The following is a 24,405-nucleotide window of genomic DNA, read 5'->3' on the forward strand; positions in this document are numbered from 1 at the left end:
GCCCGGGCCCTGGGCCTCGCCCCGCCGAGCCTGGCTCTGCTATCCCGTTCTCGATCCCCCCCGGCCTTCGCTTCGCCCTGCCCCCTCCTGCCGGCGCTCGGCCTTCACAGACCCGGACCGTTGGCGTCCGAGCCCCGTGGCGCCGTCCAGCGCGGCCAATGGGGCCTCGAGTTCCCACCGCGCGCCCGGAAGAGGTGCCCCCTCGGCGGGCACCGCCGACCCGCGGGAAGCGCGTCGCCCAGCCACGTGCCCACGCGTGGGACACGACGGGAGGAAGTCACATTCCCTCGAGCTGGGGTGGCTGCCCACCAGGTAGGGTGAAGCCCGCGAGGAAACGAGCCCAGTGACCCGCGTGGAACACCAGGGTTCGCGTCCTCACCGCCGGGCCGGCGTGCGTGAGGGGAGGTGGGATGCGGCCAGTGTGCGCTGGGCCACAGGGAGGCCACCGTTCCCGAGAACAAAGGGCCCAATTCTGTCACCTCAGGACTATGGCAGTGGAATGGCTCAGCTCTCCACAACTGAAAATGGCGACGGTGGGCTGGCATCCTGAGGAAACAAAGGCGCCGTTTAGAAGCATCTTATGTACTTTTCAGTGCACCCTTGGAAGCCAAGACTGCGCTCAGGAGTCTCCTCACGGTGGGAGGGGAACTGAGGCGGCGGGGAATATCCGCACAGCAATCCTGTGCGCCCCACCAACCAGCGGGTGACATCCTAGACCTCGGAGAAGTGAACCTCATGAGATGGGATAGAATTCTACTGTATCCATCAGGTAACTAACTCCCTGGGTCGAAAAGTAAGAATGTAACTGATAAAAAGTCCATAAAAAAGTGGAAAATGTTGGACAGGGTGTAACGTTTTAGTCCTTTCTCATGATCAAAGAAAAAGAGTATGCGTTAGGTTTTCTTAGAAGTTAAAATGAATAAAAAGATCCAACAAAGCAGCACTAATATAGAGATTTTATTTAAATTGTATTGAGTTTTTACAGCACATTGCATGTTTGTCACAACGCAACTGCACAGTTTGGATTTTTGGCCACGTCATGTCACTTACACCCACAAGAGCTCTGAAAGGAGGATGTGATGCACACATCTGAGCTGAGAGCCCAGTCCCTCTCCAAGGCCATGCAGTATGTTCACTGACGGGATAGTCCCTCCAAATAGCCAAACAGGAGAGACAGATACAGTCCCCGCAAAGGTCACTAATTTTACTCCCCATGTGCAATGGAAATCAAGTTAATTAAAAAGCCACTCACAACTGGCAGTAAGTTTTAATGATTGCGAAAATGCTTAGAAGAATTTTATGTGTCAGAGACAAGGGATAGTTTGTTACTTTTTCAATGATCTCAGGGATTTCCCAGACACAAAATCTCCATTATTCAACTTCATTTAAATCAAAAAGAGTTCTGCTAGGTTGACCTAAATACGCCAAAACTTTTTAGGTTACATCCATGGCAAGTATAAAAGCACAGATGCTTCTCTGTAGGATTGAAGAAAAGGTCAGGACAAATACGATTCTTGTTCAATTATTTTTCAAATAAAATTTTTTTTTCTAGGAAGCAACATGAAAGTAGCAGACAGCTACCATAGTAGTTTTAAAACAGGATAAGCCTAAGTGTAATTTACCTTTTATACACCAACAAATTAAGAAAAATGTATAAAGGAAATTCTAGTGATTTTGTTATACGTTAAGAAAACTGTATCTGTCTCACCCACAGTACATGGCTATATCACTGTATCTTTTGGTTAAGTGCCACTGGTACATATTAATATGAAAAAAAATGAAAAAAAAATAAAACAAGGTTTGGTCCAAATGGACACATTTTCTCTCCCAATTTTGGTATCAAGGCTTTATTCTCTTCTGTTTGGGTTCCATTGTTAAGTGCACAGAAATAAACAGCAGCATTTGTACTGAAACCCTCACATACCAAACAGCATATTCTAGGAGGTAAAAACCAAACACTAAATTCTACCCTCAAGGTGTCAAGTGTTCAGGATAAGAAGCAGTGTGACCCAGAGGAGGCAGCAGCCAAGGGAAAGACAACATGAGGAAAGTGGGCAATGGAGCAACAACAACAACAAAAAAAACACCATGGTTTTATTTTCATGCCAGGAGAGGATCAAGGTGTAGCTCCTGTGTTAGCACCAGGACAACTAGGAAGAGTCAGGCGCAAAGGGCAGGGCACAATCAGCAAATATTTCACAAGGATAATTTATGCGTTTCCCTTCTCATTCTTCACAGTGCATACCTCAAGAGCCATCACTGAATGACACAGATGACTGCCTTTATAGCTCAAAATAACTGACTTTTGCCAGGACTGAACATCAGCAGAGTTTTTTCTGCTCCCAAAAATGTCTCGCTCCCTAGAACTGTCCCCCTAAACTGAATATTCACTAATGCTGGCCGATGAGCCAAGTGAAAAATACAGCAAAACCTCCACTTGCTGAACCAGTCTTAAAACCAAACTCCACAGAAAGACAGAACTAATGCAACTAGAGGAAGTGCCTCTAAAGACTGAGCCTTCATGCACAGACACAGAGCACAGAGGTACAGGATATAGTTCATTTCAAATAGGATAGGAATTCCTATTTTATATACTATAATCTGCTTTATTTCAAGGTGGAGGAGAGATGGATCTGGTTATCACTTGGAGTTTGGTTATACATATGCCTTTCTATTGCTGTTTGGGGCACACATTACCAGGCAGTATCAATGAAATCATTATCTTGTGACTCCCAGGAGAAAGAAGCTGGAGTCACCAACTCAACGTTAAGATTCCAGACTCTGGGTCTGGGTCAGGACCATTACCCCACGGTGAGGGTCTCACCCGTAGTAGAGGACCTCCTGTCAAATTGGAATTCCTCTGCTCCAGTCTCATGATACCAAGGATTTCTCAAGATGGTATCTTTGAACTCTGTGATTTCATGAGCCACACCAAGGAACCTTCAAAACTATACCAGAAGCAGATTCTCCCTTCCAACCTGCTATAATTGGATAGGTCATCTCTGGCATTCAACTGGAAGCTGTAGCAATGGGTTTCTTCAGATGTTGGCTCATAAGTTCCCTGGCACGAGATACTTGGATATGTTCGTAACATGAGTTACAGACGAGAACTGGGTCATAGAGTTGCTGATCAGGAATGGGCAACTTCAGGTGGCAGCAACCGGCACAAAATACATTCCCACAATTTCTGCCAAAGCACAAGGAGGAAAGAGTTCATCAGAAATGCCACTATGCTGAACATCTGAAACTAATACAAAATAATACTGAATGCAAACTGTAATTGAAACATTTTTTAAATAAAATAAATGCCAATACATTGAGAATGAATGATACTCTAAAAGGCATTACATGAGTAAATAAAGAGAAACATCGGAAACAAGCAAAAATAGTTCCTATAAAGATGTCTCCATTTTCAGATTAATTCAATTTCATTCATATATGTGTACCTCACTTTTTCGAGCCATATCAAATCATATAAAACACCTTACCTGCAATGGTGTCTTCGTTTGGCCAACCAGAATTCACAGTCACAGTTATAGCAATGTGATGCCATATGGTCTGGAACCCAGCGAGTCACCTAACAGAAGGAACAAGAAAAAATTCCAGGTCCTTGTCAACAAAGCAGAACAACAACATTGCAACAAGGAGAGTGTCCCAGGAGGAAAGGACAAGGCCTGTCTTTATAGTTGGCCACTATTCACCTAAAAAGAAGACACTCAGTCTAAGCACTTCACTCATCTCTGAGAAATGTGAAAACACATTGGCTTGCATAAGGACCCATATTTGCAAGGACATACCTCAGTCTCTTTCTTATCAACAGGTTCCCAGCTTGCTTCTGAAAGGCAGTCTTCACTGTGATCAGAGCCAAAATCTTCTGTATCACTTCCATCCGACTCCTTCAAACATGTCTGAAGAAAAAGCGAAGACATCAACATCATCTTCATCATCTCTAGTATGTATTATTATGCATCACATGCTGTTCTAAGTGCATTACATGTGTGTCTTCGGCTGCTTCTGCCAAGTAGCTGCAAAGGAGACTATGTGTCCCACAAAGCCTAAAGCATTTGCTATCTGGCCCTTGACCAAAAAGTTTGCTGACTCCTGTTCTAAATCATCACCCTGAATGGTAAGAAGTTGTTGGCCCTGCCCATCCCATCCCAACAAGTAGGTAGCAATGAAGAGGGAATGTCTTAACAGGAGAAAGTGCCTGTGTAGATGACAAGATATTATGGGCAAGAAGCTGACTCCTAGAAGCTCCCCAGGGACTGTAGTGCCAGAATCTGAGGCCTCCCCCAACACAGCAAAACCTAAATGGCCCTCATTTCTCACCTGGATTATTCTGAAACATCCTAACCAGCCTCCCAAACTGAGTTTCAATTGCCTCCTCCATTTGATACACTATTGCTAGAGTAGTATTCTTTTTTTTTTTTTGTCTTTTTCTGTAATAATTTTTTCTTTTTTTCTTTATTAATTAAGCTATTAAGTATGTGTCCTTATCACCCCATTGCCCCCCCACACACACCCCCACTCATGCCCTCACCCCTGTTGTCTGTGTCCATTGGTTAGGCTTATATGCATGCCTACAAGTCCTTTGGTTGATCTCTCCCCCTTACCACCACCCTCCCCTAGAGTAGTAGTCTTAAAATACAAATCTGATCACATTACTCACTGGTCAAAAATATTATTACCTTGAAGGTAAAATCCAAAAAATAAGGGAACTCAAACTGACCTTTCCGATCCCTGTCTACTTCCCCAATATCACCTCCCACCGCACTACCCAACTGCCTCCCTTGCCATTCTAGCACAAGTATACATGTATACATGTACACACACACACACACACACACACACACACACACACACACCATTTGTTCAAGCCATACTATTGGAATACCTATTGCCTCCATGCTTCTACAAATGGTTATTTCCTTTTCACTGTCTACCAAGCTACATATGCCACATTTTCCAGCTAAGCATTATCTTCTCAGGAATGCCTTCCCTGACCTTTCACTCTACCCCAGGCCCCAACACCTGATGCTTCCCTCAAATAGTATTAAGAAATAATAATTCTAATTGTTTGTCTCTTCCAATAGACTCTTGAGTTCCTTGAGAGAAGGTTCTATGTCTTTCATCTTATAGCCCAACCACCTTACACAGTGGCACACAGCAAGTACCCATGAATGAATGTTGAATGGAAGGCTAATGGACAGAATAAATGAATGGATGGGTGGCAGCAGGTGAATACTTACAAAATCATCCTCATAATCCATGGGAGGTTCTGCTGGAGGGGCACAGCAGTGACGGATATCCAGTCTCATTTGCAGTTCCCGCACCTGTCGACGTAGCTGCTCCACCTCTTGCTTGTACCCTGCTTCAATTTGCCGTAGTCTATGCTGGATCACATCCGTGGGAAAGGGGAGTCCATCATCATCCAGATAGAGAGGAGGCACTGGAGAAGGGCAGCTCAGTGGAACAGGCTTTGTGCTGGAGACCTGCTTTGGGTGACCGGACAACCATATCCGGTTTTTTCCTCCTGGACCAGTACAGTGTCCATTGGAATGACTAGAACAGAGCGGTGACTTCACCCCTTCTCTCTGAACCCACTGGCCCCCAAAGCAGGGCGCTATTGGCCGCATCTGCTTACTGCTCGACCTCTTGCTACAACAGCCATAGGAAAGCAGTCGCCGAGGAGTGGTCTCCCCACTTGGGAATGAAGTCACCATCCCTTGGAAACTGTCCCAGTTGGACCCTAAAAAGGAGAACTCACTGATCTGGCTCTGAGAAATTGGCTTTCGGGCCAAATCCAATGGCACTTTCCCAAAGCGAGGATTTTCCAATAACTGCCCATTCCTATTATTCCCTTTTTTGTCAGTGTCTTCCTCCCCATCAATCAGATCTGGCACAGAACTGGGATGTTCCTGGTGGGAGATACTTGCCACAGACTCTGGGGGATCTTGGTTGAGAAAGTCAGTGCTTGGGTCCGGAGGAGTTTGGCAGGTAGCACTCGGTGGGTTGCAAAGGGTGCCCAGACTGTGATCTGGAGCAGATCTGGAGGGTACACCTAGCACAGAGCCTAGCTGGGCCTGTTGGGGGGCACCTGTAAGGGAGTCCTGGGAAGACTCAGGAAAATCACAAATTCTATCACACTTGTTGGAAATTACTTTAGAGAGTGCACTAACAGCTTCTTTTTCAGGGAAATGTTCAGGTGGCTCCTCTGTGCCATCTAAAGTCCTACACAGCACCTCCTGGGCAGGAGGGTCTGGAGGTGATGCCTTGGTCTCTTCCAGGACTTTAATCTCAGGATCAGAGGAGTTGCTCTTCATTTCCTGGGGCGCTGTGGCACTGAGCAGTTTGTAACTTGGAGAACAGCTTTTGTGACTCTTGAAAGGTTTATTGCTCAAGTAGTCTTTCTGGCTGCTGGGCAGAGGTGAGGGAAGACCCATTTCTCCTACAGTCTGCTGAGGACCTCCTACCCCAGATTCCACGAAGGCTGTCTCTGATCCCTCGGGATTGCTATGCCAGGGCTCCAGGCCTGCTCTGGTCTCCTGACAATGGTTATTCAGGTTGGGGTCACTGGATGTGCGTGTCAGAGGGCTGCTTGTGTCACAGGCAGAAAGAAGATCATCCATAGATCTGGTTTTAGGTAATCTGGAATGACAACACAGTGCCACCAGGTCATGAAATGGGAGCCACCTCCAATATACAGAATCAGATCATCAAAGCAACATCAAAGCCAGAGTTCACAAGAAATAATGGCATTTAACATTACAGATAAACAATGTTCACTACAAAAAGTGTACTCTGCAAAAAAGTACAAGAACCCTGTCCTCAAGAACCCTGTCCCAAGCTTTCATCAGTCCTCACCCTACACAATCTCCCTGGGCAATCTCAACCACTCCCATGGTTTTAACTTAGCCTTCTAGGCTGATGCCTTCTAAAGCTACTATTCCAGCCAGGACTACACCTGAGCCCAAACCTAATGTCCAACTGCCTCTATCACATATGGTAAGACAGAAAGATGGGTTTTGGAGCTAGACAATACTGGTTCTGACACTTAGTAGCTATATAAGTAAGGTATTTAACCCCTCAGACACTTGGTTTCCTCCTCTATAAAATGATAATTATAACTTATAGAGGTGCTGATTCAAAATATAGGCAACCAACCACAAATGATTAAGACTACACTTACAACTCATTTTTACAACTTTTTTTTTTTTTTATAAACTAGAGGCCCGGTGGACGAAATTCGTGCACAGGGGGCGGGGGAGGCAGTGTCCCTCAGCCTGGCCTGCGCCCTCTCACAATCTGGGACCCCTCACTCTTAACTGCCCGCCTGCTCACTCCTAACCACCCCCCTGCTCACTCCATACCGCCTGGCTCACCGCTCTTTACCACCCACCTGCTCACTCCTTACTGCCCACCTGCTGGCTCCTTACCACTTGGCTCCCAACACCGCTGCTGCGCTCGCCAGCCGTGACCTCGGCTCAGTGAGCCCGGCTTCTGGCTGAGTGACACTCCCACTGTGGGAGCACACTGACCACCAGGGGGCAGCTCCTGCATTAAACGCCTGCCTCCTGGTGGTCAGTGCGCATCATAGTGACCGGTCATTCTGCCTTAGCAGTCCCTGGGCATTCATTCATATATATATATATATATATATATATATATATATATTTTCCCACTTTCACAGTAGTAACCAACACAACTTTTTACAACAATTAAGCAACAGTGTTCTCCTGAGTCCCAAGTCACAATGGAAACTTTTCCTAGTACACAGCATTCAGAAAGTTACAAGGCATTTGTGCATGCCAGATGTGTAACATTTTCAAGAATGAGCTCCCTGATTTTTAAGACAGTTCAAAAGTCCTTAGAGCAACTAAAACTTCAGAACAATTTGCCAGGGAACAGCGGAGACATCACTGGGCTCCGATTTTCAGATACCTCTGACCAGCCCATATAGAAAAATCTCCTGAAGGCAGAATTACAATATAGCTCGAGTTTTCTAAGTGTTTGGTTTTTGAAACTTAATATGTTTTAAAGGTATGTTTGTGTTTGATTTTACTTTTGTAATCAATTTTGATTTTTTCTGTGCCATGAAATTCCAGCAAGGTGATAGCAATGGTTATGATTACAGTCTCCAAGTCCCATAGCAGGGCTTGAATCCCAACTTGGCAACTCTTTTAAGTGTTTGGTTTTTCTTAATGGAAACTTTCAAATATGCAACAGAAGTAAAGTAGACAAAAGAATATAAGTAACTCCCACGTATTTTACCCAGATTCAACAATATCAACAGCTTAATTCCTATGTGCACCAAAGGCTTAATAAAATAATGCTGGTAGAGACAATAATGCCTGAGAAGTTTGGAACAATGAGAGAACTCATATCCAGCTAAGGTGGTTAGGGAAGGCTACACACAGAGGGTATGATTTCAGCTGGGGACAGAAGAATGTGCTGGACTTTAATGGAAGAAGAGGAAAGAGGCCAAGACATTTTTGATCTAGGAAATGGTAGAACCAAAGGTACATCAGGTCAGCTTTTAGAGAAACTATTTCCTTTAAAACCTTTATACCACTTATTCTTCAAAAATCCAACTCTCTACCTTGAATTCCTACAGCACCGCTTTACTGTCAACTAATATTTCAATCCCAACCTGCCTATATCTCCTCTTCCTCCCAGAATAGACTCCTCAACTTTACAATGTCTATAGGTGGTACTGATATCCTCCTGGTTTCTAAACTCAGGGACTTAGCAACTCCATAGCCTGCTAATGACTTCTCTACAGTGTCTTTTAATTTAATTCTTATCTTTTCCCTGGATTCTTCCTCTTACATCTAAATTACAACAGTGCTAGCTGGTCTCTGGGCCTCCAACTGCCAGGCTCAGTGACTAGTTCTCCCAAAATCCCAGTGTCAACAGGTCACAATGACTTCCTACAGTGATTTACTATTGACAAGGGAATCAAAATAAACTCCTCAGTGTAATGTTCAAAGCCCTCAATTAACTATCGTATATTTATTTTTATTCCTCAAAATAGCCCCTTCCCAACCCCTGCCAGCTCCAGAGAGCTGCTTCTTTTTTTATAAAACTCTCTCATGTATCCAATTCCTTTGGACCCTCTCCACTAACCTTGCTACCAAGCTCACAACTCCCTTTACTCCATTCATTTGTTTGTTCATTTAAGCATTTACTAGAGCACCTATTATGTGCCAGGCCCTGAGCCAGATATTACAGTACAAAAGAGCCATGGTTCTTGCCTAGTCTTCCATGAGTTCTCTGAGTACATAGTCACCAAATGACATTTTTCTTACTTCTCATTTCTCTAACAGCTTTGACTTATACATTTTTATTTGCTTAGATGCTGACTTATAGAGTCATTCTCCAATTGTCTTATGTCTTATCTTACAGCTTTTTAAAATATCTTAAATAGGGTTAATGGTTTCTATTTCTTTGGTATAGCCCATAAAACCTAGTATAGTACCAGGCAACTTGTAGGTATTAAAACAACATTTATTGATGCAAAAAATTGTGTTGATTTTAAGGCAATAATTATTCAATAGGTCACAGAACTTATTGAGAATTTGATAAAAAGTTATGGCCCCTCTCTCTAGAAAAGTAAACTTATAAACCGATACCTACATTCTACATAGTTTGGGGAAAGAGAAAAATCACATAATTCCTGAAACATACCCATGGGCTCCTGATGGACTCAGCTCCAAAATTTCTAAAACCAGTAATTTAGGAGGTTGGCCTTTTTGTTTTCCTTTATAATATTCAGCCACTTATGTAAGTTATATTTTAATTTTAAAACTTTCTGCCAGTATACAAAGATCAAAATTTGAAATGTACATTCCTGTGAACCCATCATTTTCATTTCCAGGAATTTACCTGGCAGAAATACTGGCACAAATACAAAGGTATACATATAAGGTAACACTACTAACTGTACACTTAAAAATAGTTCTGGCCCAGTCAGTGTGGCTCAGTGATTGAGTATCGACCTATAAACCAGGAGGTCATGATTTGATTCCCAGTCAGGGCACATGCCTGGGTTGCAGGTTCGATCGCCAGTAGGGGGCGTGCAGGAGGCAGTCGATCAATGATTCTCAGCATTCTCTCCCTCTCCCTTTCTCTTTTGAAATAAATACATACCAAAAAAATTTAAAAAGGGTTTAATGTTAAATATTGTGTATTTTACCACAATTTTTTTAAAAAGATATACATATAAGGATGTTAACTAAAACATTCCCTATAATGACAAAAAATGGAAATTACCAAAATAACCAATAGAAAACTGGTTATATAAACTGTAATATACTCTAGCCTTAAACTATTATGCAGCCACTCAAAACAATAAAGCAGTTTTATATTATCATGGGGTGGTAGTCTAGCACAGAGTGGGAAAAACAATTTGCAGAACAGCATGCAAAATACGATTCTGTTTTTGTATTTACTTATCTTTTTAAATATTTTTATTAATTTTAGAGAGGGAGAGAGATAGAAACATCAATGAGAGATAATTATCAATCGGCTGCCTCCTGCATGCACCCCACTGGGGATTGAGCCCACAACCCAGGCATGTGCCCTTGACCAGAATCGAACCCGGGACACTTCAGTACGCAGGCTGATGCTCTATCCACTGAGCCAAACCCGCTAAGACTATTTTTGTATTTTAAAAAAATGTTTCTATATGACAGTGTGAGTGTGGACCTATCTGTGTAAACAGTTGGAAAGACATGCACTGAAGTGTCAGCCGTGGACACCTGTGGGGACAAGGATCCGAACGAGAGGACGTTCACTTTCTACTTTTGTATTATTTGACTTTTTCCTTTAAATAAGGCATATATATCACTCATAAGTTAACCAACCTCCATTCTACTTCCCCCAAAATATTCAACAAAAAGGTAATTTTAACTTTTATGTCTCCCTTTTAATTCTGGCCTTGTTCTGAGAAAGTAATGTGAAGGCCATCCATCCCCCTTCGGGGAGCCTGTTCCCTGAGAGTCAGATGCTTCTGAAAGCTAATGTCGGACACAACAAAGGGTATTACTAAGATAACAAGCTCCCCTCACCTTCTATGAGTGAACTGAAGACCGTTCCCACAAACCTACCAAAACAGACCTTCCTGTCTTGTTCTCCTCCCTGCTTGGGTATGTCACACAAGGTGATAGGAGTTCCAGGAAAGAAGACAACCAGTCTTACCTTAAGCGAGGACCTCGAAAATGCACACAGTGTGCTCCAGGCTAGACACAAGTTCTGGCCAAGTTTCTCCTTCACCCAACTCAGGAAGTTGCTTTTAGAGATCTCATTTTTTTAAAAAAGACGAATATAACCCTAGCCCCCATGGTCGGCTAACTGCGGCTCGCAAGCCACATGTGGCTCTTTGGCCCCTTGAGTGTGGCTCTTCCTAAGCCTTAGGAGTACCCTAGTTAAGTTAATAACAATGTACCTACCTATATAGTTTAAGTTTAAAAAATGTGGCTCTCAAAAGAAACTGCAATCGTTGTACTGTTGATATTTGGCTCTGTTGACTAATGAGTTTGCTGACCACTGCCCTAGCCGGTTTGGCTCAGTGGATAGAGCATCAGCCTGTGGACCAATGTGTCCCGGGTTCAATTCCAGTCAAGGGCACATACCGTGGTTGCAGGTTCCTCGGCCCGGGCCCTGGTCAGGGCTCGTGCAGGAGGCAACCAATTGATGTGTTTCTCTCACATCAATGTTTCTCTCTGTCTTTCCCTCTCTCTTCCACTCTCCCTAAAAATCAATAGAAAAAGATCCTCAGGTGAGGATTAACAAAACAAGCAAACAAATAAAAAAAAAAAGACTAATACAAAATAATATTGAACGTAAACTATAATTTAAAAAAAGAGAAAGAACAACATTTAGGCAAGACACAAAGCAATTATTGCCTTCTAGTAAAGAGGAGAGAGAGTAAGAAGGGCAATCTTACCTGTCCAGAGAGCGACCAGAGAACTCCTGGCTCTGAGCCACTGGGGAAAGGTAAAGATCCATGTTCTCCTCCCCGAGTGTGCATGGAGATGATGCTGGCAAGTAAACAGCTGTCCAGAGGTGCAGGGCCCGGACGTGACACACGGGATGCAGGACCTAGGGAAGAAGGCCCACGCTAGTGCTTTGTGAGATGTTCCAGGGCCTGACATCCTCCCCACTGACTCAGCCTATTCTCCCTATAGGTCTCAAAGCAGCACCTACAGGACGAGGGTTCAGGCTTACCATGTCTGAGCCAGGTGTGTAGAGAAAGTTATGAAAGTTCTTATTGCCGGCTCGCAGGAGGGCCCACACAGAGCAGGTTCGCTTGTAGATGTTACGCTTTTCTCGTTCACAGGGGTTGTTGGCCAGGAACGTGCCGTAGAGGCAGGAGTATGTGTGCTGCACCAGTTTGACCTAGGGCGCCAAGACAGCTTGCACCTGGGGGCCTCAGCTGCCACCCCCACCCTCGTCACAGGCTTTAGATCTTACCAGGAATGCTTCGTTAAACTCAAACAGGCAAGGGAACTGCTTGAGCAGCTGATGAACAGAATCAAGCCACTGGAGGAACACAGGACACTGTTCATTTTGGTCCTCTGCATTCTCCTGGTGGCCGCAGCGATCTCCAAACTTGTGTCCAAAATCCAGCCAGTCAGACTCTACTAAGACTTGGAAGCCCTGCAAAGAAGACGGAGTTCAAGCACAGGGCCTCTGTGAAAAGGCTAGTGTGATGCTTCCAAGGGGCTGCCCAAAGCAAGAAGCTGGCAGCTTTAGAGAACAGGGATGAACCTAGAAGAGGACTCAAAGCTCCAATGACCTCTACTAAAAATCCTCGATAGATGCAGAGGGCCAAACACCTCCCCATCCCCCCTCCCCCTTCCCCTCTGTCCTTTCCCACCCAACCCCTCTCAATACCTCCAATGTCCTGTAATATGGGTCCAGTAGTATTTTGGCCAGGGCTACGATCTGTGGCGTCCGATCCCAGCCATCTGAGCAGTGCACCAGCACAGGCCGGCCTTCCCGGTCTACTGTATTAGCCACAAGCACAGCTGCCTTTAGCATCACCGACAAGTGCTGCAGCCATTTGGTGCTCTCCAGTGCTGACAACCAGCTACACAAGAGCAGAAATCAAGTCTGTCACTAACAGCACTGAGGCTACAACAGTCTTTCCACCACCATGGCCAGCCACACCTAACAAAGTCCCCAGTGAGGGCTGAAGCAAGAGCCCAGCTGATGACCCTCTTCCAAGGGTTATCAAGCAGGAAGGTAGGGAAGACAGGACCTGAGGCGAACAAGAGACTCTGAGGATCAACAGTAGAACTAGGCAGCATCACATGCACATTTAGCCACTTTCTGTCCCCAGTTCTCTGTGTTCTTTAAATAGACAACTGACTCAAACAAAAGGAACCCAGTGTCCTATGGCCGTGCCAGAGTGTTGGCTGAGAACTAGAAGTATTCTTGGAAGTGGCTCACTGCACCCAGGCCCTCAGGTCTCCTGCACCTGCACACTCCCCATATCCCATCTAATCTTCCAATAACAAGAAGTACTGGGTAGGGGATGAGATAAGAGGAAGGATGGAATCAAAGCAGGGAACACCTACTTGCTGGGGTCTGGCATCTGGCTACACACAGCGCGGAGGTACTGGAAGCTGTTCCGGATGGCATGGATGTTGGCCATTCCCATGAACACGACCTCACAGTTGGGATAGTACTCTGCAGGCATGAAAGAGGAGAGTGGAGCATAATGGCATGTCCTGGAAACAGCATGCAGGACAAGGGCAGTCCAGTGAGCAAAGCTTCCGTAGCAGGGCGAACACTCCAGGATGGGAACTAAATATACTCTGGAAACCTCAATCACCCTCTTATCTCTGAATACTCAGATGCAAAAGACTAATAGTAGTAATAATATTAATGACAAATGATAGCCATAGTATTACTAGTAATGACAATGTAGAGTAAATTCTCAATAATAGTAGTTGCTCTGTGCCAGCAATTTTATAGATGTAACCTCTAATCATCCAACAACTCTGCAAGGTATGCATCATCCTCATTTTACAGAGAAGAAAATAAAACTTAGATTAAGGAACTGAAGCGTAGTTACAGCTAATAAGTGGCAGAGTCCTGATTCCAAGCCAGGTTTGGCATCTTTTACACAGTGGGCCCCTGCCCGCTCCTCACCAAGACCACCCTGAGCACAGGCTGGCTGCAGACATTGGGAGAACAGCAATACCTTCGCATTCGCAACCTCCACCCTTAGCCCGGTTAGCCACTGCCGCAGTGTAGGACCGAGCATCCAGAATCAGTAGCTTCTGGGGAGCCGCTGTGCTCTCCACTCCAGAGCATGCAGTCAAGGAGGAATCTAAAAACACATCAGGGAAGACCCTGAGTCAGCCAGCCACCCAGCCTCACCCTACACTGGGGTACACCCTTTCAAAAGAATATACAACTTGGAACCTCTCTCACCCTACAGCCTCTCAAAAGGCAGGGACCAGGCACCCTGCATATTATCATCTTCTTCCCATCTTCTCCCTGAGGACTCCCTGGAAGCCAATGAGGCCAAAGTGGGGGCCTGCTCTCCAGAGGGCCAGCACCACCCACACCTTACCGAAGTCAGTGTCACATGCCTCGCTGGCATCACTATTCCCAGTGCCGAGGGAGCCCCCAGTGGCTCTTGTCCCTGGATCGAGGGCACAGGCTTTAGCGATGGATGTGACCAGGTACTCATCGTCAGCATTGCGCCAGCCCCACCAGCTGATCTCCGGCTGGCTGCAGCGGGCGATGGCAGCCCCATTGCGTAGGTGTCTGACAGAGCAGAAAAAAACCATCATGCCCTTGGCATTCATAGCCCCCTGAGACTCCGGGGGACAGACCAAGATCTCCAAAGCCAGCAGAAGCTACTAGTTCATACAGGCCATGAAAATAGCAACCAAAAGCCCCTAGAGGGCTTTATAGTTTACAAAGCACTATCACATACATTTTTCAAATGGGCTCTACATTCCCGGGGTGACCTTGACTCATCAAACCTGCACAGCACCTGCTCCAGGTACAGACACCCAGCAGGAGAACAAGCCTGAGCCCAGAGCATGAACAACTCCACACCTCAACACCTGTCGTCTCACTCCATTTAGCTACAATGCTCTAGTCAGGGGTCGGCAAACTTTTTCGGTAAAGAACCAGACAATAAATTTTCAGCTTTGCAGATCACAGCCCGTCTCTGTCACAAATTCTTCTTTTTGTTTTCTTAAATATATCTTTATTGATTTCAGAGAGGAGGGAGAGGGAAAGAGAGATAGAAACATCAATGATGAGAGAGAATCATTGATTGGCTGCCTCCTGCACATCCCCTACTTTGACCAGACTCAAACCTGGGACCCTTCAGTCCGCAGGCTGACTGTATCCACTGAGCCAAACCAGCTAGGGCTGTTTTTGTTTTTAATAATCATTTAAAAATGTAAAAACAATTCATAGCTCACAGGCTGCACATGAAACAGGCTTCAAGCTGGATTTGGTTCACAGGCCATTTTGCCAACCCCTGTTCTAATGCAGTATTTTATACATACATACCCATATCCTCAAAAAAAATGAAATTGAATAAATTCTCCAAAAGCCTCAGCCTTAGGAGAAGAAACTGAGACAGTTTTTGTTTTAAATTAGTTCATAGCCCCTTCCTTGCAGGGTGTCAATTCTCAGTCAGCCACGCTGCTGCAAACTGCCACTTTTGATTCCTTCCTTATTGCATAAAAAACGTCCTATTTGCAGCCCCCATTGCCTCACCTGTACACAACCACGGGGATCCGCTTCCACGAGCGGAAGGAAGCTACATTCTCCAGCTCCTTATCTGTGATCCACACAGGAACCAGCAGCTTCTGGGGATAACTTGGGCACAATCTGAGGAGAGACCAGATGGGGTCACCAAGCTTGATCTAAGACAGGTAATAACCCCCAGGGCTGGCTTTGTAGGAAAAGGGACGGGGAGCCCTTCTCCCCACAGAGCCAGGGAAGCTATGCCCACCATGCTTCATCATATGTGCTAGGGGCCTGGGTCTGGAAAGGTGTTTGGTCCCCCATCCCCTGCCCTCTCACTTGTAGTTGCTGTTGATGTGAGAGACTCTCCAGACATTCTGCAGGTCAAAGCCCATCCTCACCAGCTCGGCCTCCTGCCGACATCGTATGTGTTCTCCTGCAATACAGCCCCCACGTCTGTCAGCATCCAAGAGCACCATGTCCAGCGATGGGGGAGGGATGAGAACCAAGAGATAAGAAACCCCACAAAGAAAATAGCCTGGCCTGACCTGGCTGACACAAGTGGGTATGCTGATCCTCCTCAGTCAGCCCCAGGCACCAGGCGTGGTAGGCAAAGGCAAAGAGGTCCTCAGGCTTGGCAGGTCTCGCTGTGGCCCGGCTTAGCCGTGACAGCCACTCTTGGCACTGCTTGAAAGTGGAGAAGTGGCACCTGCCAGGCAAGAATCCACAGAGTGAGGCAAGAGGCACGTGTGCAATGGGGCCAAAAGGGTCCAAAACAGCCAAGGAAAGCTGTGGGGAGAAGAGGCTGCAAAGCAGGCGGTAACAGAGACCCTGGGGAGGAGCAAGGACACTAACCAACACCCAAGAGAAGTTGTCTTTGTGACAATTCTTTTCCCAAGAACTCTTGTCCTTGAGACACATCTGTCTCCTCTAGTAGGGCCCCAACATTGCTCATTTCAAATCTGAAGGCTCTCACATGGCCCTGAAAATTGCTACTCTTTGTGTTCTCCCTCATGACTCCTTAACACTAACCTTCTGCTTCAGGCAGAAAGTCTTGCTCATACTATTCCTGTCTCCTTGGTTTTTTTTCATTTCTGCTTGATAATGTCTTCCCTCAGCCTAGCCACATCCTACTGATACTTTGAAGATAGTTCCAGTCCTGACTCTTCCTTGAAGCCTTCCCAGCCTACTCCATTCCACAGATTCTTCCTTTCTTATTCTTAATGTGCTAGGAGTATGAAACAGCAAGTTTTTCCACAGCATACTGCCACATGTCAAATCTTCCTTCAGAACTAGACTTTAACCTCCTTGAAGGGAAGGGCAATGTGGATTCTCCTCCTGAATCCCTATAGACTGAGCACATGGCAGGCTCTAAACTAGGCATTCTTTTAATAATCCTTGGAGTCATCCCAGACTCCTTTTTCACATATCCAATCTGTAAGCAAGTCCTGTCATCTCTGCCTTAAAAAATCTGACCGCTTCTCAGTTTTGAGAAAAGTACAGCTACCGCCCTACACAGGCCAGCATGATCTCTCACCAGGGTAACTGCAATAGCTTAACTAGTTTTTCAGCTTTTGCCCTTGCTTTTGCCCCTGTCCCCTTCCAACTATTCTCAATATAGCAGCCAGCATGATTCTATAAAACATTAATCAGATCACATCACTCCTTTGCTCAGAACCCTCTAGTGGTTTTTCATTTCCCTCAAAGTAAAAGGCAGTCATATGACAGCCTGGCACCCCCCTGACCTCTCAAGTCTTCTATCCCAGTACCCTCACCCACATGCACTCCATTCCAGCCAAGCTAACCTCCTCATCATTCTTTCAACATGCCAGGTACAAACTCACCCCAGGGCTTCTGCACTCAATTACCTCTGTTTGGCACACTCTTCCCCAAAATATCCACATGGTCATTTTCTTCAGGTCTTGACTCAAATGTCACCTTTTCATTGCAGCCTCCCAAAGCACTTTGTCTAAAGCTACAATCTTCACCCACATAGCACTCCATATCCTCTTTCCCTGCTATATTTTTTACCTTTACACTTAGCAGTGTGGGCCTAACTGGAAGATACACTGCTAGTATCTCCCCACTATAATATATATAAGCCCCATGAGGGCAGAAAGTTTTGTCTACTTATTCCCTGTAGTATCTCCAGTGCTTAGAACAGTCTGAACAAACAAATGAACCAACAATAAAGGTTATCATTCTATGTGCTTTCTTACATATTACCTCATATAATCCTTATGACAACCCCATGAGCTAAGTATTATCCCCATTTCTTCAGGTCAAGATACTGTGGGTCAGAAAATTGACCACCCAACCCAAATAAGGTTTTCACCTTTTTTTTTTCAAATTGCAAAAGTGAGGCACTACCTTTCCTTTCTTGCTCCACAGGAAGCCTGCAGCAGAAAGGTTAGGGCAAGATTAGGGTGAGAGGACCTGAGTGAGGCCCCGTTGTTCTCACCTCACCACTTTGGAGTCCTTGCAGGCAATGTGCAACTGGAACATATCACGGCTCTCCACACTGTCAATCATCCGGAGGGGGACCTTTAGAGAGGAAGGGCAAACTGAAAGCTCAGACCCCCACTGTCCACAGCACTCTTCACCCCCACCCCAGCCCAGATGTTGATACATTAACAGAAGAAAGGAAACCGACATTTACTGAGTGCCTATTAAGTGCCTGCTAATTGTGCTGGGTCCTCTACATATGTGACCCCAGTTAATAATCACAAGAACCCTGCAAGGCAAGTCTTTTCACCTCATATTATTAAGAAGGCAACTGGGCCTCGGATGGGTGACTTGACCAAGGACATATAGCTGGCAAGTTGGCAAACTTCCAACAATTCCACTATGCCCCTTAGAAATCCAGCAACAGAATAAGGGGAAGAGAGAAGAGAGGAAGAGAGAATAACTGAGACAGAAGACCTATAGCTGGAAGAATGAGGCAGGAAAACAAAAAGTTAGTGGGAAAAAGAAGGGAACCCCAACTTCTTGGAGACGTGATCAAGTACAGCATTGGGGCAATTCCACATTGCACCTCACAGGGATTCTGGCTTGGTTGTGGGAGAACAAGACAGGTACTCACGTTGATGACAGAATCCTTGAACTTGATATGCAGCCGGTAGTTGGAGATGGCAATGAGGGCATCAGCTGCCCGGCCCAGGAACTCCACTCCCTCACCCTGCAGCACTGTGAAGGGCACCTGGCAAGGGGCAGAGCATCCTTCAGTCCAGATCTGAGTCACTCTTCCATTCCCCTCTCCAGCCCCTGACCTGTGGGAATCCCTCTAGAAAAGCTGGGCCAAGGCAGGACAGAAGAGTCCTCTCCATAGTAACAGTACCAGGCAACAGCTATACAGGAAAGCTGCCTTGCATTCCCTGGGGCCAAAGGCTCCACAATGCAATGCAGACAGACTCCACAGACTGCCTTACCTTCAGACACTGGGGAGCAGGAAGCCAGAACTCTGGTACTAGATCCCTTAGAGATACTTGGGGGGAGGGAGGGTATTTTTTAACCAGGCAGGGAGCTCCACCCACCCTGGGCCCCCAACTCCTCCTTACCTGCAGATTCTCCTCCTCTTTCACTAGTTCCTTGGGGGGGAACAGATCCTTGGCTTGGATGTACTCCAGGCTGGGGGGCCCCTCCTCACCCTGTGGGGAAGGCCTCAGTCCTAAGTCACCAGCTCCACTGGTGACCCCTCAGGCCTCGTTCTACTTCCTTCCCCTCAGTAAACCCACTTATAGCTCATGGACACTGATAAAGGTCCTGGTCACCAGAGGATGGAAAGGAGGCCTGGCTTGGTGAGAGGGGTAGGGTGAAGGGGGTACTCAAGCCTAGTAAGCCTCAGGGAAGAGTAAGGTCCAAAGAGAAACTAGGAATCTATACTCCTCAAAGGGGGGATCTCCTATAGAACCAAAATTTCCCCCGTGGAGGAGAGAAACCTAAGAAAAAGAAAGACTAACGTACAGGTAAGACAGAAGTGGGAATGGAAAGTGCTGCCCTGAGGAAAAGGAACCAGGTGTGGCAGCTGGTTAGAGACAAGAGGGAAGGCAGGCATCTAAGCCACTGAGGCTTCAACCTGGTGGGCGAAGGAGACAAAGAGGAGTGGGCCGGGGGATTCAGTGCTGTGCCTCTAGAGGGCCGTCATGGTGCTTTCAAAAGGAGGACATGTTTGGAGCTGAGCTTATCTTCCAGTTAGGCCCACACTGCTAAGCAGCCCCCAACACCCACCAAGCCACCTGCCCTGCCTGCTGATCAGAGGGGAATTCCTGAGGATACCCACAGCAAGCAGAAGTCACTCCTCTCCCAACCACCAGGGAGGGGAAAGAGGGGATCCACACACCTAGAAGACACAGGGAGACCCAAGGACAACCAGGGTAGAGAGGCCTGGCAGACACCCACAGCGGGTGAGGAGGTGAGGGTGGGAACATCTGAGAGGACAGATGGGGAAGCTGGGAAGGAGCATTAGCCAGAGGGGAGGAGGGGAGGGCTGGAAATGATGCAGAGGTACGGAGGCCTGCAGAGTCAGGGAAGATGGAGAACAGAGGCTGTCTGGGGGACAGTCAAGGAGAAAAGACTGGCGTGTTAGGTGAGGGAAGGAGTGGTGTAAGGGGGAGGGGACTGGAGCTAGGGAGACAGCTCAGACATCCTGTGTCCCCCAACCAGCCCCCTAAAATCCCAGGCAGACTACTAGCCACATCCCACAGCCCCTAGCAAGAATGCAGCGGGTGGGACCAAGATGGAGAGGCGGAGGGAAAGGGATGTACCCCTGCAGGGCGGGGCCTGGAGATCTGCAGTCAAGGGCAGTGGCTGCGGGACCAGCACGAATCACAGAATTTCCATCCCCGGGCTTCGACAACCCCCAACACCCGAAGATCAAAGCAAATCCAAGAAAGAAAAAGAATACCCCCCTTCTCCTGCCAGAATCCTTGAGAAGGGGGATGGGCTGAAATTCAGAATCTCGAGGGCTGGCCCTGGGCGGGGCTGCGGGTGCAGCAAGCGCTGGGGCCCCGGGCCCACGCAGGCGGGCCGGCACTTACAAAGCAGCTAAGCATAGAGCAGGAGACGCGGGCGGTCAGGCTCATGGTCGCGGGAGGTCTGGGCCAGCGCACATGTCCCCGGAGCCGCTGCGCTGCCCGCCAGTCCCGGGCGCTCGCCGCATCCCGGCTGTGGGGCCTGCCAGGTGCAGCCGCGGAGGCCAGGAGGCAAGCGCGCTGGCGGCGGGGCCTCGGCGGGACTCCCGCGCGCCTCTTCCCTCCTCTCCACAATGGAGCGAGCCCAGCTCCGCCCTCCGACACGCGCGCGAAAGGGAGGGGAGCCAAGAGAGGGAAGCGCCCGAAACCGCGCGGAGGAAGGCGGGGGCGGGCCGGGTCCTCGGCCCCACCCAGATGCACAGACTCCTCCCTCCCCGCAGCCCCTCGGCGTGGGAGGGAGTCCTCCGGGATGTCTAGGGGCTTTCGGGAGGCTGGGTTGCGGGGCTGTCCACAGACCGCGGGAAAGGGGAAGGCGAGACGCCTACATCTTTTCATTTCCCATCTTCCTAGGTGAGCCACCCCACATCCCTCTTGTTACAAATCCGGCCCTGTGCCCCCTCCCCCCACCACCCCACCGCTGAGTTCCCTCAATGCCTGTGAATTCCCACGATGGAGTTCACCTACATCCACCTCATGTTCTTTCCAGTTTCAAGGCTGCGTCATTTCCCTCCAAAACCACCACCCATCGGACCCCTGTCCGTCAGGGTCCTCCCATCCCCCGACCTCACTAAATCCCACTCCCTTTTTTGCCCATTAAAATGGACACTGGGCTAGTGCTAGGTTGGTCATTCCACACTCCAGAAAGAGAAATTCTGTGTTTTATTCCAAGGCCTCTGCCCAATCCTACTCATTCCGCTCCATCTCTGCCCTGTCTCTCATTCTCAGACTTCTGGGTAAGAAAGTCTTTCTTGGAAGAGAAAGGATTTCTCAGGTTGAGACAGAGAAAGGCTAGAACTGTGGACTGCAAAAACAAAACTTGAAACCCATGGGTATGGGCCTGGTGGGAGTTGGGTAGAGGGCCACGGAGCAAGGAGCAGTGATAAGAGGCTCAAAATGTCCCCAAGGGTCAAAGAAGGAGCTGGCTGGAACCCCACACTTCTTGTGCCTGGTAACTTCCAAGGTTTTAGTTTGGATTTAGATTTGGGTTTTGGAGGAAGGGAATGGGAGAAATGGGAGAAAACCTGACATTTTATTAAGCATCTACATTTTATCTCACTAAAACCTTTCAACTCCCCAAGAAGTAAGCCTTATCTTGTTTTACTGTGAGACTTCAGGCTTAGAAGAAAGTATGCAGTTACAGTTAATAGAAAACATAAGGGAACATTATAACCACTCCCAGCGATATTCTGGGTACCCTGAGGGTGCTATCCTGCCATATATCCAGTCACCTGTTGCCTGCAGGAGCTTAATGGACAGCAGCACCTTGGAGCTGGAGAAGCCCCACAGTTTTGGGGAGGCCACTCCTGATATAGCACCCACAATATTCAAGGGCCCCACTAGGAAGTACAGGATCTTGAGATAAAGGAGGCCTGGCTTTTCAGACCAGAACAGAGAGCTTCTACCAGGGATCCCAGAGAAAGGCCATTGTGAAAGGCTAAGAGAGCCAGTGGTAGCGTGGTGAAGGCATAACATATGCAGAAAACGATTTCTAAAGGCTCCCTGTCCCAGTGCCATATACCGGCTGATGTTTTACAATCTAAAGAAACTTAATTTATCTCCTGAGCAGATGAACCTGTTTAGGGCCTGAACAGAGTAGCCTGGAGCTAAAGGTCCAGGAGGGGTGGGCAGCTTCACGGAGAAAGACACAAGGATGACAGAACACACAAATTCTGTGGGAGAAGAGAGTACTCACCATCCTACCGTGGTGAGGGTCCTGGCTGCCTGCTTTTCACTGTAAGGAGACATAAGAGTAAAGAACACCATTAACATTACCATGGAATCAACAAATGCTATATATATACATCTACTCCTGAACTTCTCTACAATCCTTATTCTCATTCCTCACCGAGAGTCCGGCCTCTCTACAAGTCACCATGCCAGACAGAGGCAATGGCAGGTACACGGGGAGAAAGCAACAAGTGATTCTGCAGGGTATGAAGTCAGCCACGAAGTTCTGGAGCAAGAGTAAGTATCATCCAAGATTATTCAGCAGAATTCAAGAGTCCTGATTTCCAAGCCCAGAAGAAGTGCAAAACACTCCAACCCCGTTCTTTGCGGGAGAGCAAAAGAACTGCCACCTCTGACGAGACAGAGGCTGCTCAACCAGGACTCACTCCTGGCCCTGGTGGGGACATGAATCCACGGGAATGCTCTGCTGGCCTCTGAGACTGGGAGTAGTACCCACCTGACCTGTCTACTGGGGGCAGAGTCCAAGGCAGAGGGCAGAGGGAGGAGAACACAACCTGTGATCAGAAGGCAGCGGGGCTGCACAGGTCCTGCCGAGCTACTTGACACTAAGTGGGTTAGAGAGAGGAGGCCCACAATAAGGACAGAATCAGGCCTCGGAGACAGTACCTGTCAAATGGGCACAAGCAACAAATTTCAGGATGGGCCATCATGGCCCACGGAGGGCGCAAGGCCCGGTTTCACTGACACTTTCTTTCATGCCTGCTCTCTGAGCTCGGGCAGTCTCGTAGTACCCGCTTCTTCCCAGGGAGCAGGATAAAAGCCTCCATCTGTATTCCTGCCCACCACCCTGATCACAGCCCACGCTTCCTCATGGGACAGCCAGCAAGCGGCACGCCAAAGGTGCTGCCTCACCGCCCACTGGCACGCAGCCTCAGGGAAACGGAGGGAGAAACATGGACCAAGTCTGGGAGGCCCAGGGTTCCTAGACCTAAGGGATCTAGCCCTGGGGGTGTGGGGGAGAGGCGGGCCAGGGTGGCAGGGGAGCCCAGGTGCCCAGGTTCTAGGGGCGGAGCCTAAAGGCCCGGAGGCGGAGCCCCGAATGACAGAGGGCGGGGCTCACGAAAGCCGGTGGGGTCGGGGCGGAGCCGGGTAAGACGCGGTCTTTGAGGTTCCCAGACTGGCAGTGCACGGGGCACGGTGACTCACCCAGGCGGCGTCCGCCCGACCCTCCGAGGCCGCGCTCTCACCACTTCCGTCTCCCGCAGCTGCTGAGGCCGCGCAGCTACAACCCCACCACGGTGCCCCTCTCCCCAACCAATCGTATCCGTCGTCTGTGCCCGCCCTGGCCAATCGCCACCCCAAGTCCCGCCCTGTCTTCACCACGCAGCCACCGCCCTCACCCTTCACGCCGCTCATTGGTCAAGTTGGGCAGACGCCCTCCCAACCTTACCCTATCGGGTGCCCGAAGACAAGACTGTACCTGGAGGGATGAGGCGCGGGACTGGAGAAGAGATGCGACCAATGGGAAATCACAGCGCGTCCCTGCGGCAGCCAATGGGAAAGCAATAAAAGCGGGGCTGCTGGCTAAGGCTCCAGGGGCCGGAAGTAGGAGAGGCCCGTCGCCTACTGGTAGCGCAATTGAAGGCGGGGCCTTGTAGGGTCATAGGCCTTTACAGTCACTTCCGGTGACGACCTCTCCTTGGGAATATTTGTCAGAAAGGTCTCCCGTCCCCCCTCAGTCTATCCATTTCCCGTCTTGGTTTCGCGGCGGCCATCCCGTCCCAAAGCGGAAAGGGAGGAG

At 48.0% G+C, this 24,405-nt stretch overlaps 1 protein-coding gene across 2 annotated transcripts; it reads right to left on the bottom strand.

Annotated features, from left to right (window-relative positions):
* Positions 1 to 944: 944 nt before the first annotated feature.
* MTMR4 (myotubularin related protein 4) lies at positions 945 to 24,020 on the bottom strand (the record flags this gene model as incomplete). Of its 2 annotated transcripts, none has more annotated exons than XM_081109476.1 (18): positions 945 to 3,187; positions 3,489 to 3,577; positions 3,798 to 3,908; positions 5,250 to 6,648; positions 11,948 to 12,102; positions 12,229 to 12,399; positions 12,475 to 12,660; positions 12,898 to 13,093; positions 13,584 to 13,695; positions 14,213 to 14,341; positions 14,588 to 14,784; positions 15,757 to 15,870; positions 16,066 to 16,162; positions 16,275 to 16,435; positions 18,188 to 18,270; positions 18,809 to 18,925; positions 19,284 to 19,373; positions 23,811 to 24,020. In XM_081109476.1, the coding sequence occupies 18 exons, from the start codon at positions 24,018 to 24,020 to the stop codon at positions 3,010 to 3,012; spliced, it is 3,795 nt and encodes a 1,264-aa protein (XP_080965602.1). In that variant the 3' UTR covers positions 945 to 3,009. The 2 variants fall into 2 exon arrangements, with proteins under 2 accessions (XP_080965602.1, XP_080965601.1); XM_081109475.1 differs by lacking the exon at positions 23,811 to 24,020 and adding an exon at positions 20,763 to 20,891.
* Between the last annotated feature and the right edge of the window lie 385 nt (positions 24,021 to 24,405).

This window comes from Myotis nattereri (assembly GCF_964212035.1).
Source record: "Myotis nattereri genome assembly, chromosome: 16".
NCBI lineage: Eukaryota > Metazoa > Chordata > Mammalia > Chiroptera > Vespertilionidae > Myotis > Myotis nattereri.